Here is a 25225-nt window from a genome sequence, read left to right on the forward strand (position 1 = left end):
GGCTCTGGAGCTCTAATGTATAGCACGGTGACCACAGTTAACAATACTGTTACTATATACTTGGAAGCTGTTCAGACAGTAGATATTAAATATTCTCACCATATACACAAAAATGGTAATTATGAGAGATGATGGATGTATTAACTAACCCTACTGTGGTAATCACTTTGCAACAAATATGTATATCAAATCATCATGTTGCACATCTTAACTTACACAATAGTATACATACACATACAGACATGTACGTATGTGTATATATGTATGACATGTTCATATATATATATATATATATATATATATATATATATATATATATATGAACAAAGTTAGGTCTAAGACCGAAACAAATGCAAGAATATAGTGACAGAACAAAATGTGATACATTTCTCAATAGTGTACAAATGATATAAATATGAGAATGGAGAAAGAAGGTGGAAGGTAGTCTAAATACATTAATTGCCACATCATTTTTAGGAAGGACAAACATCATTGTGAGAGACTGAAAATACAGTCACAATATTTTGCAGTTCCTCTCACTGAGAGGTGGAATCTATTTTCCCACTCCCTGAATTGAGGCTAAACTTTCGACTAGCTTTAATCAACAGAATGTGGCAGAAGTAATGGTGTAAAAGTCCAAGACCTCAAGTCTCAAGAGGTACTAGAGCTTATGCCTTTCTGCTCTTGAAATGCTGCCCTGAGACCATCACGTAAGGCAGTGGTCCCCAACCTTTTGGCACCAGGGACCGGTTTCGTGGAAGACAATTCTTCCAAGGCCTTGGGTGACGGGGGAATGGTTCAGGTGGTAATGCAAGCAATGGGGAGTGGTGGGGAGCCGCAGATGAAGCTTCGCTCGCTTGCCTGCCACTCTCCTCCTGCTGTGTGGCCCGGTTCGTAACAGGCCGCGGACCAGTACCAGTACGCAGCCCGGGGGTTTGGGGACCCCTGATGTAAGGAAGCTAATCTAATCACGTGGAGAAAAACCTAGGCGCCCCACTGAATGGTGTGCACAAACTGCTAGACATATGAGTGAAGTCTACGATCCTCCAGCCCAGCCAACTCTCCAGCTAAATGAAGTCACATGAGTCCAAGAAAACCGGCAGAGGAACTGTCCATACAACCCACAGAACTATGAAAAATAATAAATAATTTTTGTTTTAAACCAGCATTAGATAACTGGTGAAATCATTAAAAATGCTAAAGTAACAGAGCGATGAATATATTTAACAATACAAAGTAAAAATTAAGATATAATCACCTAAAATTGAGTGATAAAAAAAGGAAAGGGGTGTGGAAGACAGTAAATATATTAACTTTACCTTTGCTCATAATAAGAAACTAAAAGACACTGTCTAAAAATATAGAAGATATTTCTGCCTCTGGTAATGATGATCTAGGTAATTAGTATCAAACCTTCTACTAAAGGTAACTTTAAAAACTATACTTAAAAAGATCTTCTTAAAATAATCAAAGATCTAACATGATACTAATGAATCTCTGGGTGAAAATCTGTAAGAAATTGAAAACTCAGAGAAATAAGCCTAACACTCAGAGCTGCTTTCACCTCGTGGTTATCTGTTGCAAACCTGATCTGCTGTTTTCTGTAGCCTTGCAGAGCATGGGAAACAAGACATCTCCCACAGCACACCCAAGATGGGGCACCTGATTCAGCACCCCATACCTCCACTTTTAGGATAGTATCTGAAGGGTTATAACCTCGGGCTAAGGATAAACCAGGAAGCTAAGCCTTACAAAAGCCAGCAGCTTTGATTCAGAACATCTGCACAGTCCAGTACATCTAGACACTTGGACTTGGATGAATGTGATCACAGGCTGGTAGTACCTGGAGGAAACTGGCAGAAGGAAATATAAATCCTCTCTGGAGAACAATTCCATCATCCTAGGCCTCAAATTATTCCCACAAGTAATTTTTCAAAAACAATTCCAAGCACAAAGTCGAAGATAAGTAGTTCAGGTTTGAACACGGCCCTCTGTGTTCTCCAGTCTCCAGCCTGATACGTGGCATCACCCTCCTTACAGTCCTTCAATAGTTTGCCAGTGCTTGAGCGTGAAGACAAAACATCTTACCCTGAAAACTTCTTAACATGGTCAACGAGGCCCTGAATGATCCTGAGTTCCCAGCCTCCTCCTGGCCCATGGTTCTCCTCTAGCTTCACTGGTCTTTCAGTCCCTTGAACTTGCCATGTTCTCTCCCATTAACGGGGAATACACTTGCTCCCCCTTAGATGCAATAAACTTTTTTCTTTAATAAAATAATTGATACAAATAAAAGGTGATACATATATGTGTATGTATTTATAAAATCATAATAAAGAAATACCCATGAACTCAGCATCCAACTGTGAAAATAAAACATTTCCAATACTGTTGAAGCTCCTGGTGTACTCCTCACGGAAGGTATTCTCTTGCCTCCCTTCTGAACTGTGTTCCTTATTCTCTTGCTTTTGTTATTAGTTTACCACACAAATAAGTATCCCTAAACATTATTTTTGCTTGTTTTTTTAACTTTATAACAATAGCATACTGCATATATTTTTCCATGAATCCTGTTACATTTCTGGGATTCATTTGTGTTAATGAGTATAGCTCTATTTCATCATTTTCACTGCTGGTCAGTAGCCCACTGGAAGGATATACTTTATCCATTCTATCATAAATGGACTTTTGGGTTCTAATTTTTTGTTTTCACATACAGTACTACAGGAATATTCATGAACATGTCCCTGGTACACATGTGCTAGTTTCTCTGGGGTGGAGCTTCTCAATGTGTGTGCCACAGCTCAAAAGTGTGTATGTAGTTGTACAGCAAGGGATGAGGATCCCCTCAGCCCTGGGGGGCCTGTGGGAAGTGAGTTCCTTGGCCTGGGGAATAGAATAGACCCTTTAGCTCAGAATCCGCCCCGCAGAATGTTATTTTCTACAAGTACTACACATTTAAAACAGGAAGTGGTGCTGTAGGGCCCTCTTATTCAAAGTGTACTCTATGGGCTAACAACACTTTATACAGAAACTTGATAAAGTCCTTAGGCCAGGCAATACTAGACCTGGTGAATCAGAACCTCCATTTTAACAAGGCCCCGGGTGATTCATACAAAGTATGAGAAGGACTTCTCTAGAGTACACAGAAGTGGGAAAGCTGTGTTTTAGGGTGTGGTTATCTTCAATCCCACTAATGCCAAATTTCCCTAAAATGCTGAAGCAACAGGTCCTTCTACTAACACTGTCTAAGATTTTCCTGTTATTCCACATCCTTGCCATCCCTTGGTATAGTCGGTCTTTCAAAGTTTTACCATCCTGCTGCTAGGTATAAGTAGATATCCCATTCTAGTTTTAAGTTGCTTTTCCCTGATTATTAATGAGACTGAGTATGTTTTCCTTTCATCTGTGAAATGCCTGTTCATGTATTTTTTTCTTGGGTTGCTGGTCTTCTCCTTATTGATCTTATGTGTTATTTGTATATTCTGGATAATATACTATAAAATTTTTTTTCTCCCGTTTCATGGCTTGTTCTTTTGTTCTCTTTATGTTGCCTTTAAATGAAAAAACGTTCTTAATTAGATGACAGTAAACCTTATCATGTTTATTCTTTATGGCTAGCTAGCACTGTGTGTGGTGTTCTTAAGAAATCTTTCCCAACTCCAAGGTTCTTCCGTATTTTCTCTGAAAAGTTTTAAAGTTTTGCCTTTTTGCATTTAAATATTTATTTCATCTGTAATTTATTTTACACATGGAGAATTCATTCTTCAGATTGCAGCTCACATATCAGAGATCAGGGAAAACTTCCTGAGTACTCTATACCTAGAGTACTCTCACCAAGCACCATACATCTCCGCTTCATGATACTTAAATAATAGTAGCAATTTTACATTTATTTGTGTTTACTTGGATAATGTTTGCCTCCCCAAGAAGATCACAAACTTCATGAAGGTAAGGATCAAGTCTTTCTACTTGCTATTTTATCTCCCAGCACTAAAATAAACACCTGACACATAGCTGGCTTTCAAGTATTTGTCAAATAAATGGAGACAAGTTCCACAAATATGAAGGACCACAGAAAAATGCCAGCCAAAAACAACAACAACCCCTTTCACAAAGAGAATTTGACAGATGAAACATGGTATACTTAGAGACAGAACCTACAATTCAAAAATAAATCATTTGTCTGTTTATCTATTTATTTATTTATTGGCATTAAGGTAGTTCCCCTGTTAGTTTTTAGTAGCTCCTTAGTAACTGTACATAAACCCTTTTGAAACTAGGAAGATTAAGCAAATTCTCAACTAATAGCACCATTACCCACTCAAGTTGTTCAAACTAGAAAATTTAAGTCAACTTTTATTATTCCTTTTCCTTCATAACCTTATCAATGAATTCTTGAAATCATCTCTTGCCATCTGTCTTCTGTATAAATAAATCTCAACCTATGTCAGCATCCTTCATCTAGATAATTGTAGTAATTCCTTCCTAGCTGGTCTTCCTGTCTCCAAGTTCTTCCTCCTCCAGTCCACCTACCACATTGCTCACAGAAGAAAGATCTGAAACGCAAATCTGATAGCGTCACCCCCTTGCTTAAAAATTTCTGATGGCTGCTGATTACATACAGGACCAAGCTTATGTTTTTCCTTCAAGTCTTTTCCTCTCACCTTTCCAACGCCATAGCCCAGGAGAAACTGGGAAACTGAGATACAGAAAAGGGACAACTGATAAAGTCAACTTTTGAAGGAAGTGGTCACAAAGATGGACATCTCATCTTCTGAGCTTGAAGAAGGAGTAAATATAGAACAATTTACAGGTGGAAGGTATAAATTTGAGTACAGATGATAAGGTTCAAGAGTAGCTTTGGAAAAGCTGAAGGAGTACGAGTGTGAGGGAGCATAATTATCACTACCACACAACTCTGCAATCTCATCACACGTTTCCAAAGCTGAAAATAATCTCTTAACTGTACTATTTGTACCTCCAATGTAGTTTTCTAACTTATTTCTAACTTGTATTTCTTTATCCAGATAGTCACCTCCTATAGGGATCTATTTTGCTTTTCCTCAGGCACATCACCACCCCGAGATGATAGATGTATATTAACTTATCAGTGGTTATACCTTAGTGTCATGTGTGTTGTGGATTTTTATATAAGGATTATATAAATGTTTATTGTTTTTTTATAAGTAGATTTTTAAGTGTTTTTTAATAAAATTGTACTCAGTACTATTCTATAATATGCTGTCAAGATGTGATCCTTACTGAAGTTGTATTACTCAGCCAACTTCATCTCAAACTAAGAAAGAGCTTCTGAACCTCGAGAAATTTACCTACAGTGACAGTTTAAAAAATTTTAATGGTATAATGACACCTTTTAAACACCAGCCAAAATTTCACTCTAAGTTAACAACTAAACATAGTCCCCAAAACATATACATCACTGTTTTTAATAAAGTAATCTGAAATTCTAGTGCTGAATTGTACTAACATGCTTTTCTAAAATAAAGAGGCAAATGGACTTCCCCGGCTGTGCAGTGGTTAAGAATCCGCCCGCCAATGCAGCAGACACGGGTTTGAGCCCTGGTCCGGGAAGATCCCACATGCCGCAGAGCAACTAAGCCCATGTGCCACAACTACTGAGCCTGCGCTCTAGAGCCTGTGAGCCACAACTACTGAGCCCGTGTACCCTACAGCCTGCGCACCACAACTACTGAGCCCGCGTGCTGCAACTATTGAAGCCTGCGTGCCTAGAGCCCATGCTCCGCAACAAGAGAAGCCACTGCAATGAGAAGCCCACGCACTACAACGAAGGGTAGCCCCTGCTCGCCGCAACTAGAGAAAGCCCGCGTGCAGCAAGGAAGACACAACGTAGTCAAATAAATAGAATTAAAAAATAATAAAATATAGGCAAATGAGATAACATTTACATGTCTCTTTTATTCTATGTTTCTGAATATGAACTCATCAACTACCTAAAAGTAACAGCATGTATCAATCACTGTGTTTTTGATAATCACTTAAGTCAGGTTTATGCTTTTGGATCTCAACCCTTCACAAATTGCTTAAGAATTTTTACTATACTACCTGAAAATGAAACTAATATAACCAGGTAATAAAAATGCAATCATTCTTGTCAATTACTAAAAGATTGATTTTCATACAAAACTAAGGTTAATACCTAAGATTCCCATTTTAATATGACAATATAATTTAAGAATGTCCAAACCAATTAAATTGCTTGTCTTTCTAGAACATTAAAATCAGTATACCCGTGGTTCCCAAACCTTGTAATTAGGCACCCAAGTTGCCCTCGCAACAAACTCACAGAGTTCCTAGGCATGTTTTAAATTTTCAAGAGAAACACAGTGACATCTGTCAAAAAACCTTGTGAACTATTAATACTAAGTAGCTTGAGGCACTGGAAAAAATACTGAGAAACATCAGCTGAGAAAGTTTAGGAACTTCTGTAATATTTAAAGTACGTTTTAAAAGTAACCTCTTTATTTCTTTTGAAATGGTGACGAGTATGGGTCATATTAACCTGAGATACACTTAATTTGTCAACTTCTGAACTACAATTAAAAAGTCATTTACCAATCTAAAGAGAAAAAATAAAGAAACCCACTTCTTAACAAATGAACTTCTAAAATTATATTTACTATGCCTTTCACAGTATAGTATCACAATTAAAAGAATGGAAATATACCCCCTTCTCTCTGCCTAACGGCCTAATTACTACTTATTCAAATAGAAGGTAATTTTGTAATTATTCTTACCCTTTATTCAACATTTTCTTCAACGACAGGCCCTTCCACACAGGTATTCTATTCCTTAGCCAAGTGGCCCTACATTTCCCTGATCCTACATCTCAGCATAAATTAGTTCTATTCAGTCCCATCTCAGAATAAGACAGGAATTACCTGAATTTCTTCTTTTTTTGTCACGAAAGTCACAAAATCCTTAAGTCAGAGGGACCTTAGGATAAGCTGATGTGTAAAAGGACTGCTGAAAGAAGAAAGAAAGAAAACAGAATTTCTAGGGGACAGAAGGCCCTGGTTCTGAGAAGGGCAGACTGAGAGTCAGAAGAAACTGAGCTTCAGGACAAGCTCTGTTTCTAACATTAATGACTACAGGCTTTCCTCGTTTGTTAAACAAAAGGACTACATACAGTAGAATATGGATCTGTTACCAGACATCACTCATGATCAAGTCAGAAATACAGATTCCCAAGGGAATTCCCTGGTGGTCCAGTGGTTAGGACTCTGCTCTTTCACTGCTGAGGGCCCGGGTTCGATCCCTGGTCAGGGAACTAAGATCCCACAAATTGCGCGCCAAAGACTACCCTGGAGATTCTATTCTAACTCAGTAAGTTGGGTTTCAAGATCACAATCTGTGCAAGGGATTCTGGTGCACAGCCACATTTGGGAATTGTGATAGATGCTTCAAGTTGACTTACCTAAAACCCAGTTAATGCTAAACCCCTTCTTTCTTGCCTGCCTCTACCATGAAGGCTACATAGCTAAATATTCATTTTCTAGCCTTCCCTTAAATTAGAGATGGTCTTTTAAAACAGCTATGGCAAATGATATGTAAAATGAAATGGGGTCAATGACACGACCTCATCTTCTTTCCTCTCCCTTCTTTCTGCTTTTAACTTTGACTTGCTGTCTACAGGTACAGAAATTATCTTGTTTCTATAAATCAACATACTAAGGATGGCAGAGTGGAAAGGGAGAAAAAGACACTGAGGACATCTAGATCTACTGCATCTGCCTAGACTTCTTGTTATGTGAGAAAAATACCACTTTTGTTTAAACCACTATTAGTTGCTTGTAGGCCGAAGTGTTTCTATACAACATAGCAACGAAAGAATAGATGATCTCAAATGCACACTTCAGATCTAATATTCTAAAGTTCTAACTTTAAATAATCTAACTGTCCAGGGAATGATACTTTTCTACAACATCCTTGACCTATGGCTATCTAGACTCTGATATACAATCTAAAGACATCATTCAGAAAACTATCACAGCTTTAACAATTCCCATCCTTTACATACCTTTTCATTCAGTTCAAGAGCAGATTTTGTTAAGTTCAAGTTCACAAGTTGAATTAAAGTGAATATATCCTATGCAAACCCCACACTAAAAAACTACATACCTTGCATACATAATTTTTAAACAAATACATTTCACCACATCTTGGTTTAGGAAGGTAAGAAAAACTAATTACAAGGGTATTCTTCATGTATCTTTCTCCATCTTCCCTGTCCTTCATCCTAACTTACCAATCTGGGGCTGAGAAAACATCAACTTTAATGTATAGGAAATATATCTTCTGTGAAAGTCGCTAATAGGGGTTTACCTAGAGAAACCAGTGTGGTATTGCAGGCCATCATTTTTTCTATAGTGAAGAGGGCTATGGCTGGAATAGTAACTGTCCCAAGGTTGAACTAATATAAAAAAGAAAGTATTAGCTACCAAAGCATATCCCCAAATAGACCCTTCCATTTTGCCTTATTCCTAACTCACATTAAAGACAACTACTGCAGAGGCATGAAAACACAGCAACAAATACCAACTGAGATCCCAATCGTGGCAAGGAACCATGCTATACAAGGCAGATGGTTGGGGGGCTAATTGTGGATAGATGAAGGGGAAGGGTTCAAGAAGATGCTGCAAAATTCCACTATAAATAAAGTAAATAAATTGCAAAGGTGAGCTAATTTCCAATTTTTCTATTAGGCAGTATCATCTTTAACCTTCATGCAATGAAAATCAGATTGGAAATGCACTGATTTTCAACCATGCTTTGGTGAACTTTTCATTCAACCTACCAGGATTTGTTGGGTTGTTGGCTGTAGCCAGGGAGGTGTGGTTTTGGATTAGATTGTCTTGGGTTGACGAAAGGCCTGAAGCTGACCACGCAAAAGTATTGTATCCTGAAAGACTCTGCTGCTGGTGGTACTGTTGTGATGGTGGAGGTGGAAGTGGTGATGGATGGCTGATAGCTGTATCTTGACCAGAAAATGAATTATCTCTAATTGGCCTGACAGTCGGAGCATTCTGCGAGGTAAACATTTGCTGCCCATATGGATCACCAGCAGGTGGAGAGGGATATGAAACACTAGGATACGCAGCATTAGAAACAGTTGACAAAGCATAGTGACCGCAAGTAGAGGGAAATCCCTGAGCAGCAACAGAAGAATTGTCAGAGTACATGGCTGGACTATTGTAATGATTCACAAAAGAGGAGTACGGCTGGGAGGCACTCGTATGCAAATGTGATGCTGATGACCCGGCACCTTGGAATGATCCCAGAGTGGATCCCACGACATGAGGGGCAGGAGGAACGCTGCCATACATCTGCTGTGCTCCCGGTTGTTGGCTTGCTGTGTTAGGAGTCACCACATTCTGTGTTGGTACCCTATAGGGACCAGAGTAGTAATCATCACACTGGCTATCCAATGGCAATGAGGTCATTTTCCCAGGTCCTTGAGAGTAATGTCCTGAGGGAGCAATGTAGCTTTGAGGATGCAATCCATACCCAGATGGAACTTGCATTTGATTCTGTGCTGGACCTGAAAAAAAAAAGGAGCAAATATTTACAAGAATTAGTAAGAAGGCAACTAACTTTTAAGCACAGTTCCCATCTAAATGTTGCCCTAATTTACTTCCTCATAATCCCAAATTGTTACAAGAGATTATACTCTGATAGACCCACTGTGATAGCCTCCAAGATGGCCCCCAATGACCCCCACCCCCTGGTACTGACCCCCTCCCACAATACCAGGACTGGACTGTGTGACCAACAGCATATAGCAGAGGTAATGATATATCGCTCCAAAGATCTGCCCAGTCTTGGGCGCTGGCACTCTCTTAGATCACTCACTCAGTGTGGAAGAACAAAGCTGTCAAGTTGTGAAGAGCCCTCTGGAGAAACCCATGCAGTGAGGAACCGAATTCTCCTGACCAACAGCCAGAGAGAAACTGAGGTCTGCCAACAATCACAGGAGTGAGCCTGGAAGCAGATCCTTCATACCAAGTAGAGTCTCTCTCTTTTTTTTTTTAATTGAGGCAAATTTATATAACATACACTCAACCATTTTAAAAGCTACAATTCAGTGGCATTTAGTACATTCACGCTCTTGTGCAACCATCACCTCTAATTTCAAAACACTTTCATCACCCTGAAAGGAAACCCGTCCCCATTAAGCAGTTGTTCCTCACTCCTCCCTGCCCCCAGACCCTGGCAGCTACTAATCTGCTTTCCACCTTTGTGGATTTACCTATTTTGAGTATTTCATATAAATAGAATCACCCAGTATATGACCTTCTGTGTTTGGCTTCTTTCACTTGGCATAAGGCTTTCAGGGTCATCCACATTGTAGCCTGTATCCGACCTTCATTCCCTTTTATGGCTGAGTCACATTCCATTGTATGGACAGACCACGATTTGCTTCTCCATTTATCAGTTGGTGGGCATTTGGCTGTGGTGATAGCGCTGCCAAGGAGTAACTGGATATTAAACTTCCTACGTTACTTTTTTTTAACATCTTTATTGGAGTATAATTGCTTTACAATGGTGTGTTAGTTTCTGCTTTATAACAAAGTGAATCAGTTATACATATACATATATCCCCATATACTCTCTCTCTTGCATCTCCCTCCCTCCCACCCTCTTTATCCCACCCCTCTAGGTGGTCACAAAGCACCAAGCTGATGTCCCCGTGCAGTGCAGCTGCTTCCCACTAGTATCTATTTTACATTTGGTAGTGTATATATGTTCATGCCACTCTCTCACTTCGTCCCAGCTTACCCTTCCCCCCTCTATGTCCTCAAGTCCATTCTCTACATCTGTGCCTTTATTCCTGCCTTGTCCCTAGGTTCTTCATAACCATTTTTTTTCCTTTTTAGATTCCATATATATATGTTAGCTTACGGTATTTGTTTTTCTCTTTCTGACTTACTTCACTCTGTATGACAGTCTCTAGGTCCGTCCACCTCACTACAAATAACTCAATTTCCTTTCTTTTTATGACTGAGTAATATTCCATTGTATATATAATCCATTTACATTTAAGGTAATTATCAATATGTATGCTCCTATTACAATTTACTTAACTGTTTTGGGTTTGTTTTTGTAGGTCTTTTCCTTCTCTTGTGTTTCCTGCCTAGAGAAGTTCCTTTAGCATTTGTTGTAAAGCTGGTTTGGTGGTGCTGAATTCTCTTAGCTTTTGCTTGTCTATAAAGGTTTTAATTTCTCCATCGAATGTGAATGAGATCCTTGCTGGGTAGAGTAATCTTGGTTGTAGGTTTATCCCTTTCGTCACTAAATATGTCTTGCCACTCCCTTCTGGCTTGCAGAGTTTCTGCTGAAAGATCAGCTGTTATCCTTATGCGGATTCCCTTGTATGTTGTTTGTTGCTTTTCCCTTGCTGCTTTTAATATTTTTTCTTTGTATTTAATTTTTGATAGTTTGATTAATATGTGTCTTGGCATGTTTCTCCTTGGATTTGTCCTGTATGGGACTCTCTGTGCTTCCTGGACTTGACTGACTATTTCCTTTCCCATGTCAGGGAACTTTTCAACTATAATCTCTTCAAATATTTTCTCAGACCCTTTCTTTCTCTCTTCTTCTTCTGGGACCCCTATAATTCGAATGTTGGTGCGTTTAATGTTGTCCCAGAGGTCTCTGAGACTGTCCTCAATTCTTTTCATTCTTTTTTCTTTATTCTGCTCTGCAGTAGTTATTTCCACTGTTTTATCTTCCAGGTCACTTATCCATTCTTCTGCCTCAGTTATTCTGTTATTGATTCCTTCTAGAGAATTTTTAATTTCATTTATAGCGTTGTTCATCACTGTTTGTTTATACTCTTTAGTTCTAGGTCCTTGTTAAATGTTTCTTATATTTTCTCCATTCTGTTTCCAAGATTTGGGATCATCTTTACTATCATTACTCTGAATTATTTTTCAGGTAGACTGCCTATTTCCTCTTCATTTGTTTGGTCTGGTGGGTGTTTACCTTGCTCCTTCATCTGCTGCATATCTCTGTCTTCTCATTTTGTTTAACTTACTGTGTTTGGGGTCTCTTTTTCGCAGGCTGCAGGGTCGTAGTTCCTGATGTTTTTGGTGTCTGCCCCCAGAGGGTGAGGTTGGTTCAGTGGCTTGTGTAGGCTTCCTGATGGAGGGGACTGGTGCCTGTGGTCTGGTGGTGGGGCTGGATCTTGTCTTTCTGGTGGGCAGGGATGCATCTGGAAATGTGTTTTGGGGTGTCTGTGAACTTAGTATGATTTTAGGCAGCTTCTCTGCTAATGGGTGGGGTTGTGTTCCTGTCTTGCTAGTTGTTTGGCATGGGGCACCCAGCACTGAAGCTTGCTGGCCATTGGGTGGAGCTGGGTCTTAGCGTTGAGATGGAGATCTCTGGGAGAGCTCTCGCTGAATGATATTACATGGGGCTGGGAGGTCTCTGGTGGTCCAGTGTCCTGAACTTGGTTCTCCCACCTCAGAGGCTCAGGCCTGACACCAGACCAGAGCACCAAGACCCTGTCAGCCACATGGCTCAGAAGACAGGGGAGCAAATAAAGAATTAAAAAGAAAATAATAAAAAATAATTAAAATGAAAAAAATAATAAGTAAAAAAGAGACCAATAAACAAATCCACCGATGATAACAAGCGCTAAAAATTATACTAAGATAAACATAAAAATCAGAAACAAATCAGTCGCAGACAGCAAACCCCAAGTCTACAGGTGCTCCCAAAGTCCACCGCCTCAATTTAGGGACGATTCACTGTCTATTCAGGTATTCCACAGATGCAGGATACATCAAGTTGACTGTGGGGATTTAATCCACTGCTCCTCAGGCCGCATGGAGAGATTTCCCTTTCTCTTCTTTGTTCGCACAGCTCCTGGGGTTCAGCTTTGGTTTTGGCCCCGCCTCTGCGTGTAGGTCACGTGCAGGCATCTGTTCCCTCCCAGACAGGACGGGGTTAAAGCAGCGGCTGATTAGGGGGCTCTTGCTCATTCATGCCAGTGGGAGGGAGGGGTACGGTAGTTACAATTGGAATGCGGGGCGAGCCTGTGGTGGCAGAGGCTGGCGAGACGTTGCAACAGCCTGAGGCATGCTATGTGTTCTCCCAGGGAAGTTGTCCCTGGATCACAGGACCCTGGCAGTGGCGGGCTGCACAGGCTCCTGAGGGCAAGGTGTGGACAGTGACCTGTGCTTGCACACAGGATTTTTGGTGGCTGTAGTAGCAGCCTTAGCATTTCATGCCCATCTCTGGGGTCCGAGCTGAGAGCCACGGCTCACGCCCGTCTCTGGAGCTCATTTAGGCAGTGCTCTGCTTTCTGTGGGCAGACAGGGAAGGAATCCCCTCTCCTTGCGCACCCCGAAACAATGGTCTCTTGCCTCTTACGCAGGTCCAGACTTTTTCCCGGACTCCCGCCCAGGTAGTTGTGGCGCACTAGCCCCCTTCAGGCTGTGTTCACACCGCCAACCCCAGTCCTCTCCTTGGGATCCGACCAAAGCCCGAGCCTCAGCTCCCATCCCCCGCCCACTCCGGTGGGTGAGTAGACAAGCGTCTCGGGCTGGTGAGTTCTGGTCGGCACTGATCCTCTGTGCGGGAATCTCTCCGCTTTGCCCTCTGCAACCCTGTTGCTGCACTCTCCTCCATGGCTCCGCAGCTTCCCCCCCACCACCCCGTCTCCTCCTGTGAAGGGGCTTCCTAGTGTGTAGAAACCTTTCCTCCTTCACAGCTCCTTCCCAGAGGTGCAGGTACCGTCCCTATTCTTTTGTCTCTGTTTTTTCTTTTTTCTTTTGCCCTGCCCAGGTACGTGGGGATTTTCTTGCCTTTTGGGAGGTCTGAGGTCTTCTGCCAGCATTCAGTAGGTGTTCTGTAGGAGTTGTTCCACATGTAGATGTGTTTTTGATGTGTTTGTGGGGAGGAAGGTGATCTCCATGGCTTACTCCTCCGCCATCTTGAAGGTCCTCTCCCAAGTAGAATCTAACTAGAGTCCCAGCTGACAGCCTGACTACAATCTCAGGAGACCCTAAACCAGAACCACCCAGCTAGGCTGCTTCATGTCCCTCAGAAACTATGAGATTAAATATTTGTTGTTTTAAGTTGATAAATTTTGGGGTATTTTGTTATGCAGCAATAGATAACAATATACCTAGCATGGAAGACGTTCAAACCTTTCTTACAGGCTGTTTTTTTTTTTTTATTATAAAAGTAACAATATATCCACTGTTAAAAAAATTCAAACAATGAAGAATATAAAGTGAAAAGTACAAGTCCCCTTCTCTCCCTGGTAGCTTATGTCCTATGTCCCAGATGTAGCTAGTTAATGGTTTCTTGTGTATCCTTTGTATACCTATATACACATATGTAATGTATATATAAGCATATGTATTTAAACAGACATAGATCATACTACAGTTTGACAACTTCCTTTTTTTACCTAATATATCCTGGATACCCTTCTGTGTTAGCATATACAAACTTCATTGTTCTTCTAAAAGAATCTATATAGTACTTCATTGTAGAAACATAACATTATTTACCAAATCCCCATTGATGAATATTTATTCCAGGGAGAGAACTAATTTATGAAGTCAACTCCTTTGATGAATCTGCAGGGTAAGTTCCTAGAAGTGAAACTGGAGGTTCAAAGGGTTTTGGGGCTATTAAAATGGACCATTATTGCCAAATAACTCTCCAAAAATGTCTATCAATTTATACTGCTCAGCAGTAATGCTTAAGAATGCCTCATCTTCCCAACACTGAGTACCATTTTAATCTTTGCCAATCTAATAAGAGAGAAACATTATAGTTTGCAATACTAGACTTTGAGTGATGCTCAGAATCCTTTCTAATGTTTCTTAGCCATTTGGGTATCTTTCTTTGTTATTTGCCCTCTTCCCATAGGATTGTGCTTCCCTTAATAATTTATAAATGTTCTTGTATGTTAAGAAATATAACAATATGTTATTATTATGTGCTGTCTATATTTTCCCTCAGGTTATTGTTTGTTTTTTAACTTTGTTCATGTTGTCTCTTGCTACAGTTTCTCAATTATTATATAGTAAAATCTTTCATGCTTGATAAATTTTAAAATCATACTTAGTAGAGCCTGCCCCATTCCAATATTATAAAGCTATATACCAATGTTTTCCTCTAGTGCTTTTAATATTTCCATTTTTATGTAGTTATCTTTGATCATTATAGAATGTATTTATTTTATCAATACCATTAAAGTTAAAAATAATATTAATATTAATTTTATTAATAGTCTAAACATTACTAAACATTACATTTTGTGCCTCTCACTGTTCTAAATGTTTTACATATATTCACTCCTTTAATCCTCACAGCTCCCTGAAGTAAACAGTATCATTATAACCGCTTTATAAATAAAATAAACGAGGCACAAAAGTTAAGTTGTTCAATACAGTCACATACTTAGGAAGTAAGAGGGCTGGGACTTGATTCAAATAACCTGGCTGAAGTCCGTGCTTTCAGACAATGATCTGCTGCCCCTTGCCACACTAAAATCCTGCTAGCTTTCTTTAGCCAAGAAGAAGGTCAATTATCTCAAACAATGGAATTCTAGCTTTGGTTACAAGGGCAAATTTAATTATCCTAGAATCTAATTTTCTTGTCTTGTGGAATGAAATAGATATCTGTATCATACCTCAAATGAAAAGATAATCAAAATATATATATATATATTTCAAGCTGTTTCAAGTTCACTGACACAAAGAAAGTGCCACTGTATTCTTTGCAATAATAATGTATAAAAATAGAAAATAGACAATGTGTTTATAAAAGATATATGAATAATTTCCTTATTCTGTTTTCAATTCCTACTAAATAATGCAGTGGAATCTTAATCTTTGGTCATTTAAATACATACTCCATGGCAGATACAAACATAACTTACACAATCAAGCTGTAAAGAAAAAATAACGGCCACACTTCCAAGGAGCATACAGAGAACCAAAACTCAGGTAACACTGTTTTACTAGGTATATAATTTACTTTTCTTACAGGATATTCTACATGATCATAGTTCATTTAGAAGAATTTAACATGACTAAAAAAAGTGTAAAATGTTCTGCTCCTTCTCTTCCTTAAATATATTTTAAAAATGGATTTGCTAGATATACATATAACTGATTCACTTTGCTGTAAACCTGAAACTAATAAAACACTGTAAATCAACTATACTGCAATAAAAATTAAAAAAAAAAAAAAAAACCAGGGTTTGCTACTCTTCATTACAGTCACAGAAAACCCAACACTGGTACAAATTTATCGATCAAGAGAAGAGCCAAGTCAGAGTTAGAGAAATCTGTTTAAATATCTACCCACTTCATGATTTGATTTGGTTCATCTATGCCACATGATCTGAAAACAGGAAAATCATCATCATCATGTCCAAGCTACTCAAATGCCATTCTTCTAAAAATAACAGGAACGTTGTATCTGCTGAAATTTATCAGAAGTGAATTACCCACCCAAAAAATCCTATTTGCTTTTTCAGCCCATCAAAGAAAAGGAAGGTCCTTACTTTGTGGGAGGAGGGGGGGATGCAAAGGTAGGAACAGCTAATTATATGTTGGTGCTTACCATTCCTTACACTATATCAAGATCTAAATGTTCCAAGTGTACCCCCCAAAATTTCTAGTATAATTTAATCAAAATAATAAATGAATAAAGACTTCGTTGAAAGCAAAATGATTGTTTCGAATATTTTAAATCAACTTTTAAAGCCTGCAAGGGGGGAAAACCACGGGGGCGTGGGGATGGTGGTGTGCTGAATTGGGCAACTGGGATTGACATGTATACACTGATGTGTATAAAATTGATGACTAATAAGAACCTGCTGTATAAAAAATAAAAACTTTTAAAGCCTGCACTGAAAAAACAAAACAGAACAAACCATAAAGATCAGTTTAAATTGAAAAAAACTGATATCTAGGACAAGCAAATATTTTTTAAAATTTTGTCTTACTGTGACCTAACAAGGTATGCACTCTCTTTTCTTCAACTTTAAAATATATTAGATAACTCTTAACTTTCTCTTAGGGTATACTAGTATTAAAGTTTTATTTCTTCTGCATAAACTAAAAACTGAGCCTGGCAAATATCACAAATAAATCATTTATATACAACCATACTCTTTAAAAAAAAAAACACACACTCTGTAAATTATGGGGTTTTTACTAGTAGTAGCATTTTCATTTGCTTATATTCCCTATAATTGCCTTAGCATCTGTGGCAGTTTTAAAACACAGTTCCCAAACTCTTTGATACTCTGCTGATTAAAGGGTAGGATCTGTCTACTCCCCTTGAATTTGAGCAGGCTTATAACAGCTTCCACTAATAAAGAATGGCAGAAGCAAAGCTGTGTGACTTCACAGGCTTGGTCATAGACAACCCAGCATCTGCATTGTTTGATGGAATATCTGCATATGGATCCCTAAGCAACTCCATAAGAAATCCATTTACTCCACAGCTGTCACGGTCTGAGAAAGCCAAACCACATAGAGAGGTCACCACTAGGGACTCTGGTTTGAAGTCCGAGTCTCTGAGTTATTCTAGTCTAAGTGCCAGATGTGTGAATAAATAAGCCTTCAAGATCATCCCAATCTCCAGCCATCAAAATCATTTTAAGTCTTCCCAGCTGAGGCCCTAGACATCCCAGAGCAAAGCCATCTATGCCATGCCCTGTTCAAAGTCTTAGTTCAACACAGTCTGTGAGCATAATAAAATGGTTGCTTAACCACTGTTTTGTTGTAATTTACTATGTACTAATAGCAACTAGAACAGCAATTACTGTTTTTAAAACTTCAGAATTCAGATTCTAAAACCAAAATACTATTTATAATAGCAAACATACAAAAGGTAGGACTTAAAATACAAATCTAATGAAATATGTGAAGGATCTATATGTAGAAAACTACAAAACACTGATAAAAGAAATCAAGGATATGGAATGATATACCATGTTTGTGGACTGGAAGACTTGACATTAAGATGTAAATTATCTCAATTTTGATCTTTAGATTCAAACAATGTCAATAAAAATACATGAAGGCTTTTTTATGGATATCAAAAAGCCGATTCTAAAATTTCTAGGAAACTGCAAAGATACTAAAATAGCAAAAAACAAACAAAAAACTTTGAAAAAGAACAGTTGGAGGATTTGCATTACCCAATTTCAAGACTTTATATACAACAATAATCAAGAAAGTGTGGTCCAGGGCTTCCCTGGTGGCGCAGTGGTTGAGAGTCTGCCTGCCACTGCAGGGGACACAGGTTCGTGCCTCGGTCCAGGAGGATCCCACATGCCGTGGAGCGGCTGGGCCCGTTAGCCATGGCTGCTGAGCCTGTGCGTCCAGAGCCTGTGCTCCGCAGCGGGAAAGGCCACAACAGTGAGAGGCCCGCGTAAAACAACAACAACAACACAAAAAAAAAAAAAAAAAAGAAAGTGTGGTCCAGAGGAAAGGCTAGACATACAGAAAATAATAAAAATAGAGCCACAAAAACACAGTCAACTGATTTTTTGACAATGGTGCCACGGCAATTCAACGGAGGAAAGACAGTCTTTTCGATTGATGGTACTTTTCAATTGATGCATACATAGTCCATATGCAAAAAAAATGAATCTCAACACATGTCTCATATCTTAAACAAATATTAAGTCAAAACAAATCACAGATTTAATGGAAAATTTTAAAACTTATAGGACAAAATATAGAAGAATATCTAGGTGAATACGGGCTTAGCAATAAGTTCTTACCTATGACACTAAAAGCATGAAATATTGAAAAAGTGAACTTAATCAAATTAAAAACTTTTGCTCTGTAAAAAACACTAAGAGGATTAAAAGACAAGTAGCAGACTAGGAGAAAATATTTGCAAATCACATGCTCAGTAAAGAACTTGTATTCAGAATATATTAAGGACTCTTAAAATTCAACAGCGAGAAAACAGACAACCCAACCAAAAACTGGTTAAAGATGTGAAAAGATAATCACCAAAGAAGATATATGGGTGGCAAATGTATGCAAATATGCTCATCATTAGTCAGAGAAATGCAAATTAAAACCCCAATGAGATATCTCTATACACTCATTAGAATGACTGAAACAGAAACTCTGAAAATATCAAATGTTGGCAAAGATATAGTTTAACAGAAACTCTAATTTATTGTTGGAGGGAATGCAAAATAGTACACCCACCTTGGAAAATGGTTTGGCTGTTTCTTATAAAAGGTTAAACATACACTTACCATTTGACCCAGCAGTCCCACTCCTACAAATTTACCTAAGTGACCTGAAAACTAGTATTCACACAAACCCAGTGCCTGAATGTTTATAGCAGCTTTATTCATGATCACCAAAAACTGGAAACAACCAAGATATTCAACAACGGAGGAATGGATAAACAATCCTGTTTATACATGTAATGGAATATTATGCAGCAATAAAAGGGAACAGAACATTGTTTCATGCAACAGCATAGATGAACATGGTGAAAGAAACCAGACCCAAAAGATGATATATTTTATGGTTCCATTTATACAACACTCTGGAAAAGGTGAAGGAGAACAGCAATGGTTGCCAGGATTTGCGGAAGGGAGAGCTGTTAACTACAAAGGGACTGCATGAAGACCTTTTTTTTATGGTGATGGAACTGTTCTGAATAGTAATGTGGTGGTTGATACTTGACTACGTACATGCATTCATCAAAACCCATAGAGCTGTACACTACAAAGAATGAATAAAATTTACTACATGCAAATTTTTGTAAAAACTCAACTAGATGTTGAGAAAATCTAGGATGGAATGCAGACTGTGACAAATCAGTCTAAGTTTATTACAAATGTATGATAACCTAACAGAAGGATATTTAGGTAATATACATACAGATAAATAGGCAACAGATATAATTATATAAATAGGTTTACATACTTGGGTTCGTATACATATACATCCCCCAGCTCTGTCTGCTGAGAGAGCCTAGAAACAGTGACACCACAGTAGCAATGAGCACATCCAAGGCCCAGTTTTTGGTTTCTTAACACCATGTCCGAACAAAAGGAAGCAGGGCTCCTTGGACAAAGAGCAGACTCTGGTGCTGCCATAGTGCAAGTAGAAGATGGAGCATCTGCTAGTGCCAGAAAGTAAGGAAGTGCTCAAAAAACAAAAGGATGGTGGCCAAAGGTCACAACAGCCAAACTGAAAGAGCTCCCAATGGCCAAAGCTGTAACAATTTGAGTAAAAATTTTAAATAATGATAGTACTGGCTTATAATCCAAAGAATAAAATAAATATTCTTAAGCCCATAATAATATAAATAAATGACTGAATAAACTTTAAGATGGGAGAAAAGAGGGCAAGTCTTCCTTACAGAAAAATTCCAAATAATATATGTAGAAAGAATGAGGGAAAAAGAAAATCACCATTAGAATTCCACAGCAATAATAACCACAGGCAAGAGCGAATGAGGGATGCTAAAATTAGTACATGAAATTTTTTTTTTTCACGGCACGCGGGCCTCTCACTGTTGTGGCCTCTCCCGTTGCGGAGCACAGGCTCCAGACATGCAGGCTCAGCGGCCATGGCTCACGGGCCCAGCCGCTCCACGGCATGTGGGATCTTCCCGGATGGGGGCACGAACCCGTGTCCCCTGCATTGGCAGGCGGACTCTCAACCACTGCACCACCAGGGAAGCCCAGTACATGAAATTTTAAGCGGAGACAGGATAGTAACTTCAAAGTATCACCCTAAGAATGTTTATTAATTACTGTGGTGATTTTAACATATGCCCACAAATTATTTGATACACTTAACTCCAGGAGGTGGAACATAATTCCCTTTCTGTTGAATGTAGGCTTGAGTTAAGTGAGTTGCTCCCAAGAGAGCAGGAAAAAATAAAAAATAGTAATTTTACAGTGGAGGAATCTGGCCTGAATGTGTCCCCCTCCAAATCCGTATGAAGCCCTAACCCCCAATTTGAAGGTATTAAGAGGTGGGGCTTTGGGGAAGTAATTAGGTTTAGATTAGGTCACAACGGTAGGACCCTCATGAAGAATCAGTATCCTTATAAGAAGAAAACCATTTGAGCTCACAGTGAGAAGATGGAGGTCTACAAGCCACGAAGAGGGTCTTCACCAGAACACAACTATGCTGGCACCCTGATCTTGAACTGCCAGCCTCTAAAACTGAGAAAATAAATGTCTGTGATTTAAGCCTCCTAGTCTATGGTATTTTGTCATAGTAGCCCAAACTAAGACTTCTCTTCAATCAAGTGCCCAAGGTTAACATGACCAGTAATAAAACAAATTGATATCATGTAACCCCTGATATGACATGATAAGGGCACTTCAACCTCTGGGTATTCTTCCTAAAAAAATCATAGCCCCAGTCTAATCATGAGAAAGCATCAGCAAACCCAAAATGAGGAACTATCTACAAAATAACTTACCAGTACTGTCAAAGTCCTAAAAAAACAAAAAAAAAAAGACTAAGAAATTGTCATAGACCAGAGGAGACTAAGGCAACACGACAACTAAATGCAACATGATATCCTGGATTGGATCCAGGAACGGAAAAAAAAATTAGCAGAAAAACTGGTGAACTGTAAATAAAAATCTGTTGTTTAGTTAACTGTATTTCCCCAATGTTAATTTCCTAGTTTTGATAAAGGTACCATAGTTTTTTATAAGATGGTAAATCATGAGAGGAAGATGTTAAGACTTTAGAGGAAGCTAAGAGAAGGTTATTGCATTTTCCGTACTGTGTATCACTTCTGCAAATCTAAAATTATTGCAAAATAACAAGTTTTTAAACCATCAATGAAAAAAGTGCTGGAAACGACCTACTAAATTGATTGACAAAATTTGTGAAGCAAATGACTACACCAAACATAGCCACCAGAGTGATTTTCCTAAAAAACAAATCTGATTGTTACTTCCTTGTTTAAAGCTTTCTAACGGTTTTTCTTGCCATCAAGGAAAAATACAAATTCTTTAACATGGCCTGTAAGATAGTGGAAGACAGAATAATCCCTCCTGCATCCCATATGTCCACTTCCTAATCCCTGGAACCTGTGAATATGCTAGGTTACATGGCAAAGGGGAGGTAAGGTTACAGATAGCATTAGGGTTGTTAATCAGCTGACCTTAGAAGAGGGAGAATATCCTTGATAATCCAGGTGAGCTCAGTGTAATCATGAGAGTCCTTAAAAGTGGCAGAGGGGACTTCCCTGGTGGCGCAGTGGTTTAGAGTCCGCCTGCCGATGCAGGGGACACGGGTTCATGCCCCGGTTTGGGAAGATCCCACATGCCGCAGAGCGGCTGGGCCTGTGAGCCATGGCCGCTGAGCCTGCGCGTCCGGAGCCTGTGCTCCGCAATGGAAGAGGCCACAACAGTGAGAGGCCCGCGTACCGCAAAAAAGAAAAAAAGTGGCAGAGGGAAGCAGAAGAGAGTCAGAGGGAGATGTGACTACAGAAGACTCCTCTGAGAGATGCAACGTTGCTGGCTTTGAAGATGGAAAGAGTGGGCCACAAGCCAAGGAATGTGGGCAGCTTCTAGAAGCTGGAAAAGACCTTTGCCTTTGCCTAGAGCCTCTAGAAGTGAATGCAGCCCTAATGACACCTTGATTTTGGCCCAGTTAGACTTCTAACCTACAGAAGATGAATTCATGTTGTTTTAATCCACCAGTTTGTGGCAATTTGTTACATCAGCAAAGAGAAAACCAATGCAAAGACCCTTCATGATCTGACCCCTGCTTACCTCTCCCAACTCATTGCTCACCACTCCCCCTTCTCACAATGATTTCCTACAGGTATATCTTAATATACCGCGAGTCCTCACGTGGGTCCGCCAAAGTTTGATCAATAAATAAAATGTAATTCTGCTACAACTCAGAATGCCTACTGTTATGATGAAGTGACACAGAATGCTGACCTGGTAGCAAGAGGTATAACTTGCCACGAGAAAAGCAAAGGAGCCACAGCACAACATCAGGTAACGTTGTATGCTGGAGCTTTGCCTCAAAAGGCCATCGAAGAGGTTTATTAGGGCAGAATACAACAGTTAAGTTGCCATATAAAGACTTCTGAAGAGGATCCAGTAAATTATGTGATATTTTTCTGAAACTTGCTTTTTTAAAATACAGGTATTCAAAGTTTAATTCTTTCAAGAATGCCACCAAACGCAGCGGTTAAGAATCCGCCTGCCAATGCAGGGGACACGGGTTCGATCCCTGGTCCAGGAAGATCCCACATGCCGGGAAGATCCCACATGCCACACAGCAACTAAGTCCATGCACCACAACTACTGAGCCTGCTCTCTAGAGCCCACGAGCCACAGCTACTGAGCCCACGTGCCACAACTACTGAAGCCTGCGTGCCTAGAGCCTGTGCTCCGCAACAAGAGAAGCCACCACAATGAGAAGCCCGCGCACTGCAACAAAGAGCAGCCTCCACTCGCCGCAACTAGAGAAAGCCCGTGCGCAGCAACGAAGACCCCACGCGGCCAAATAATAAATAAAAATAAATTTTAAAAAAAGAATGTCACCCAAAACTCTGGCACTAAAGTAGCCATGAGTGTGAAAAGGCTGAAAATCACTATTCCACACTCTTACCATAGAAAATTTTTCTCAAGTCATGCTTGTTCACCCCTGACTGTTTACACAGTCTCTTCCCTCTATGTGGAAACTTCAAAAACTCCCTCTAGCCCCTTCATCTGACCAACTCTTGCTCATTCTTCAGTTCTCAGCTCAGCTCTTCCTCTAGAAGACATTTTCTAACCCTACAAGCAGATGCCTGCTTAATGTTGTACTACAGTATTTTGGACAGCCCTTTCCACATGGAACTCTAAGTGTACACTCTGTAAGTGAAAAACTTGGGCCTAGTTTGCTCTCAGCTCTATCGTATCCTTAAGGCTTAGGATAGTGACTGGCTCATGGAATCCATTACTATATTTTGAAAAAAATTAAGTCCCATAAATAATCCTCAAATATTTCTGTATCAGGCATTTACCTCATCACAATTATCAACAAGAACTATATGATACTGAAAGCGGAAGAATTCAAAACTTAATAGCTTCCACTAAGTAAAGTCATTTATACGCTACTATGAGAACAAATATACAAGTCTGACTTTTTTTTTACCTTGGCATTCTACACTTTTTACTCTGTAGTAGTTCAAGTATATGAACATTTGAAACAAAAGGAAAGTAAAAACCTACTGTATTTCATTACATCTAAAGTGTTTTGACACTGCCACTTTTTCTTCCCTTCTTACCAGATGTATGAGTTTCCTGCTGCAAGTGTAACAAATTACACAAATTCAATGGCTTGAAATAACACAAATTTATTCTTTTAGAGTTCTGGAAGTCAGAAATCCAAAGTCAGTTTCACTGGGCTAATATCAAGGTATCATGGGCAAAGCTGGTTCCTTCTGAGGCCTGAGGAGAGAATCCATTTCTTTGCCTTTTTCAGCTTCTAGTGGTTACCTGCATTCCTGGGCTCATGGCCCCTTCCTCCATCTTCAAAGCACAACATCCTAACCTCTGCTCTATGGTCACATTACTTTCTCTGTAGGCTGACTCCTCCAGTTTCTAATAAGGATGGTTGTAATTATATCAGGCCCGCCCAGATCCAGGATAATCTCCCCAACTCTAATCACAGCTGCAGAGGTTTCAGCTGGTCAGCCTGACTGATATTATCATATACAAGCTAGATACAGCCTGATTTTCTATAAGCATCTATGCCCTCCTTAGCAAGAGTAAATTATCACAAGATCCACCCAAGGGATAGATCTGCCTCAGTGACATAATCTCCTTTCAGAGATAAGAGTCTCACCAAAGGAAAACTCATTCTATTCCTGCTTTAAGCAAACTCGACATGAAAATCAAAATTTACAAATCAAGTATTTTATGGAAAGTCTAGTCACTATACAAAAAACCATAGGCTCTTAATGTTTCCTCATCCCCCCCCAATCCCATAGAGAAGCAACATTTTTAATGTATTTTTGTTTCATTAGTCTTTTCCTGAATTGAATTTCCAACTTTTTAAAAAAGTCAGATGAGAAGTTTTCATTATCTTTAAAAGATAATGAAAGGTCATCGGAGTACAAACTCCTCTATCCTATTGAGATACAATCCGTACTAACTGGGAGAAGGAGAATCAGATCTAAGAAGGTAATT

The 25225-nt window shown here is 39.3% G+C and overlaps 1 protein-coding gene across 6 annotated transcripts in view; it reads right to left on the reverse strand.

Annotated features, from left to right (window-relative positions):
• The window catches only part of SEC24B (SEC24 homolog B, COPII coat complex component), a gene marked incomplete at its 5' end in the record, with an annotated part of 94063 nt that overhangs the window by 62924 nt on the left and 5914 nt on the right, over positions 1-25225 (reverse strand). For all 6 annotated transcript variants that reach the window (XM_079700982.1, XM_079700981.1, XM_079700984.1 and 3 more), the window contains one exon: positions 8837-9580. In XM_079700982.1, coding sequence (XP_079557108.1) covers positions 8837-9580 — 744 coding nt within the window. The remainder of the gene's footprint in view (positions 1-8836; positions 9581-25225) is intronic.

Source organism: Hyperoodon ampullatus (assembly GCF_949752795.1).
Source record: "Hyperoodon ampullatus genome assembly, chromosome: 1".
Taxonomy (NCBI): Eukaryota; Metazoa; Chordata; class Mammalia; order Artiodactyla; family Ziphiidae; genus Hyperoodon; species Hyperoodon ampullatus.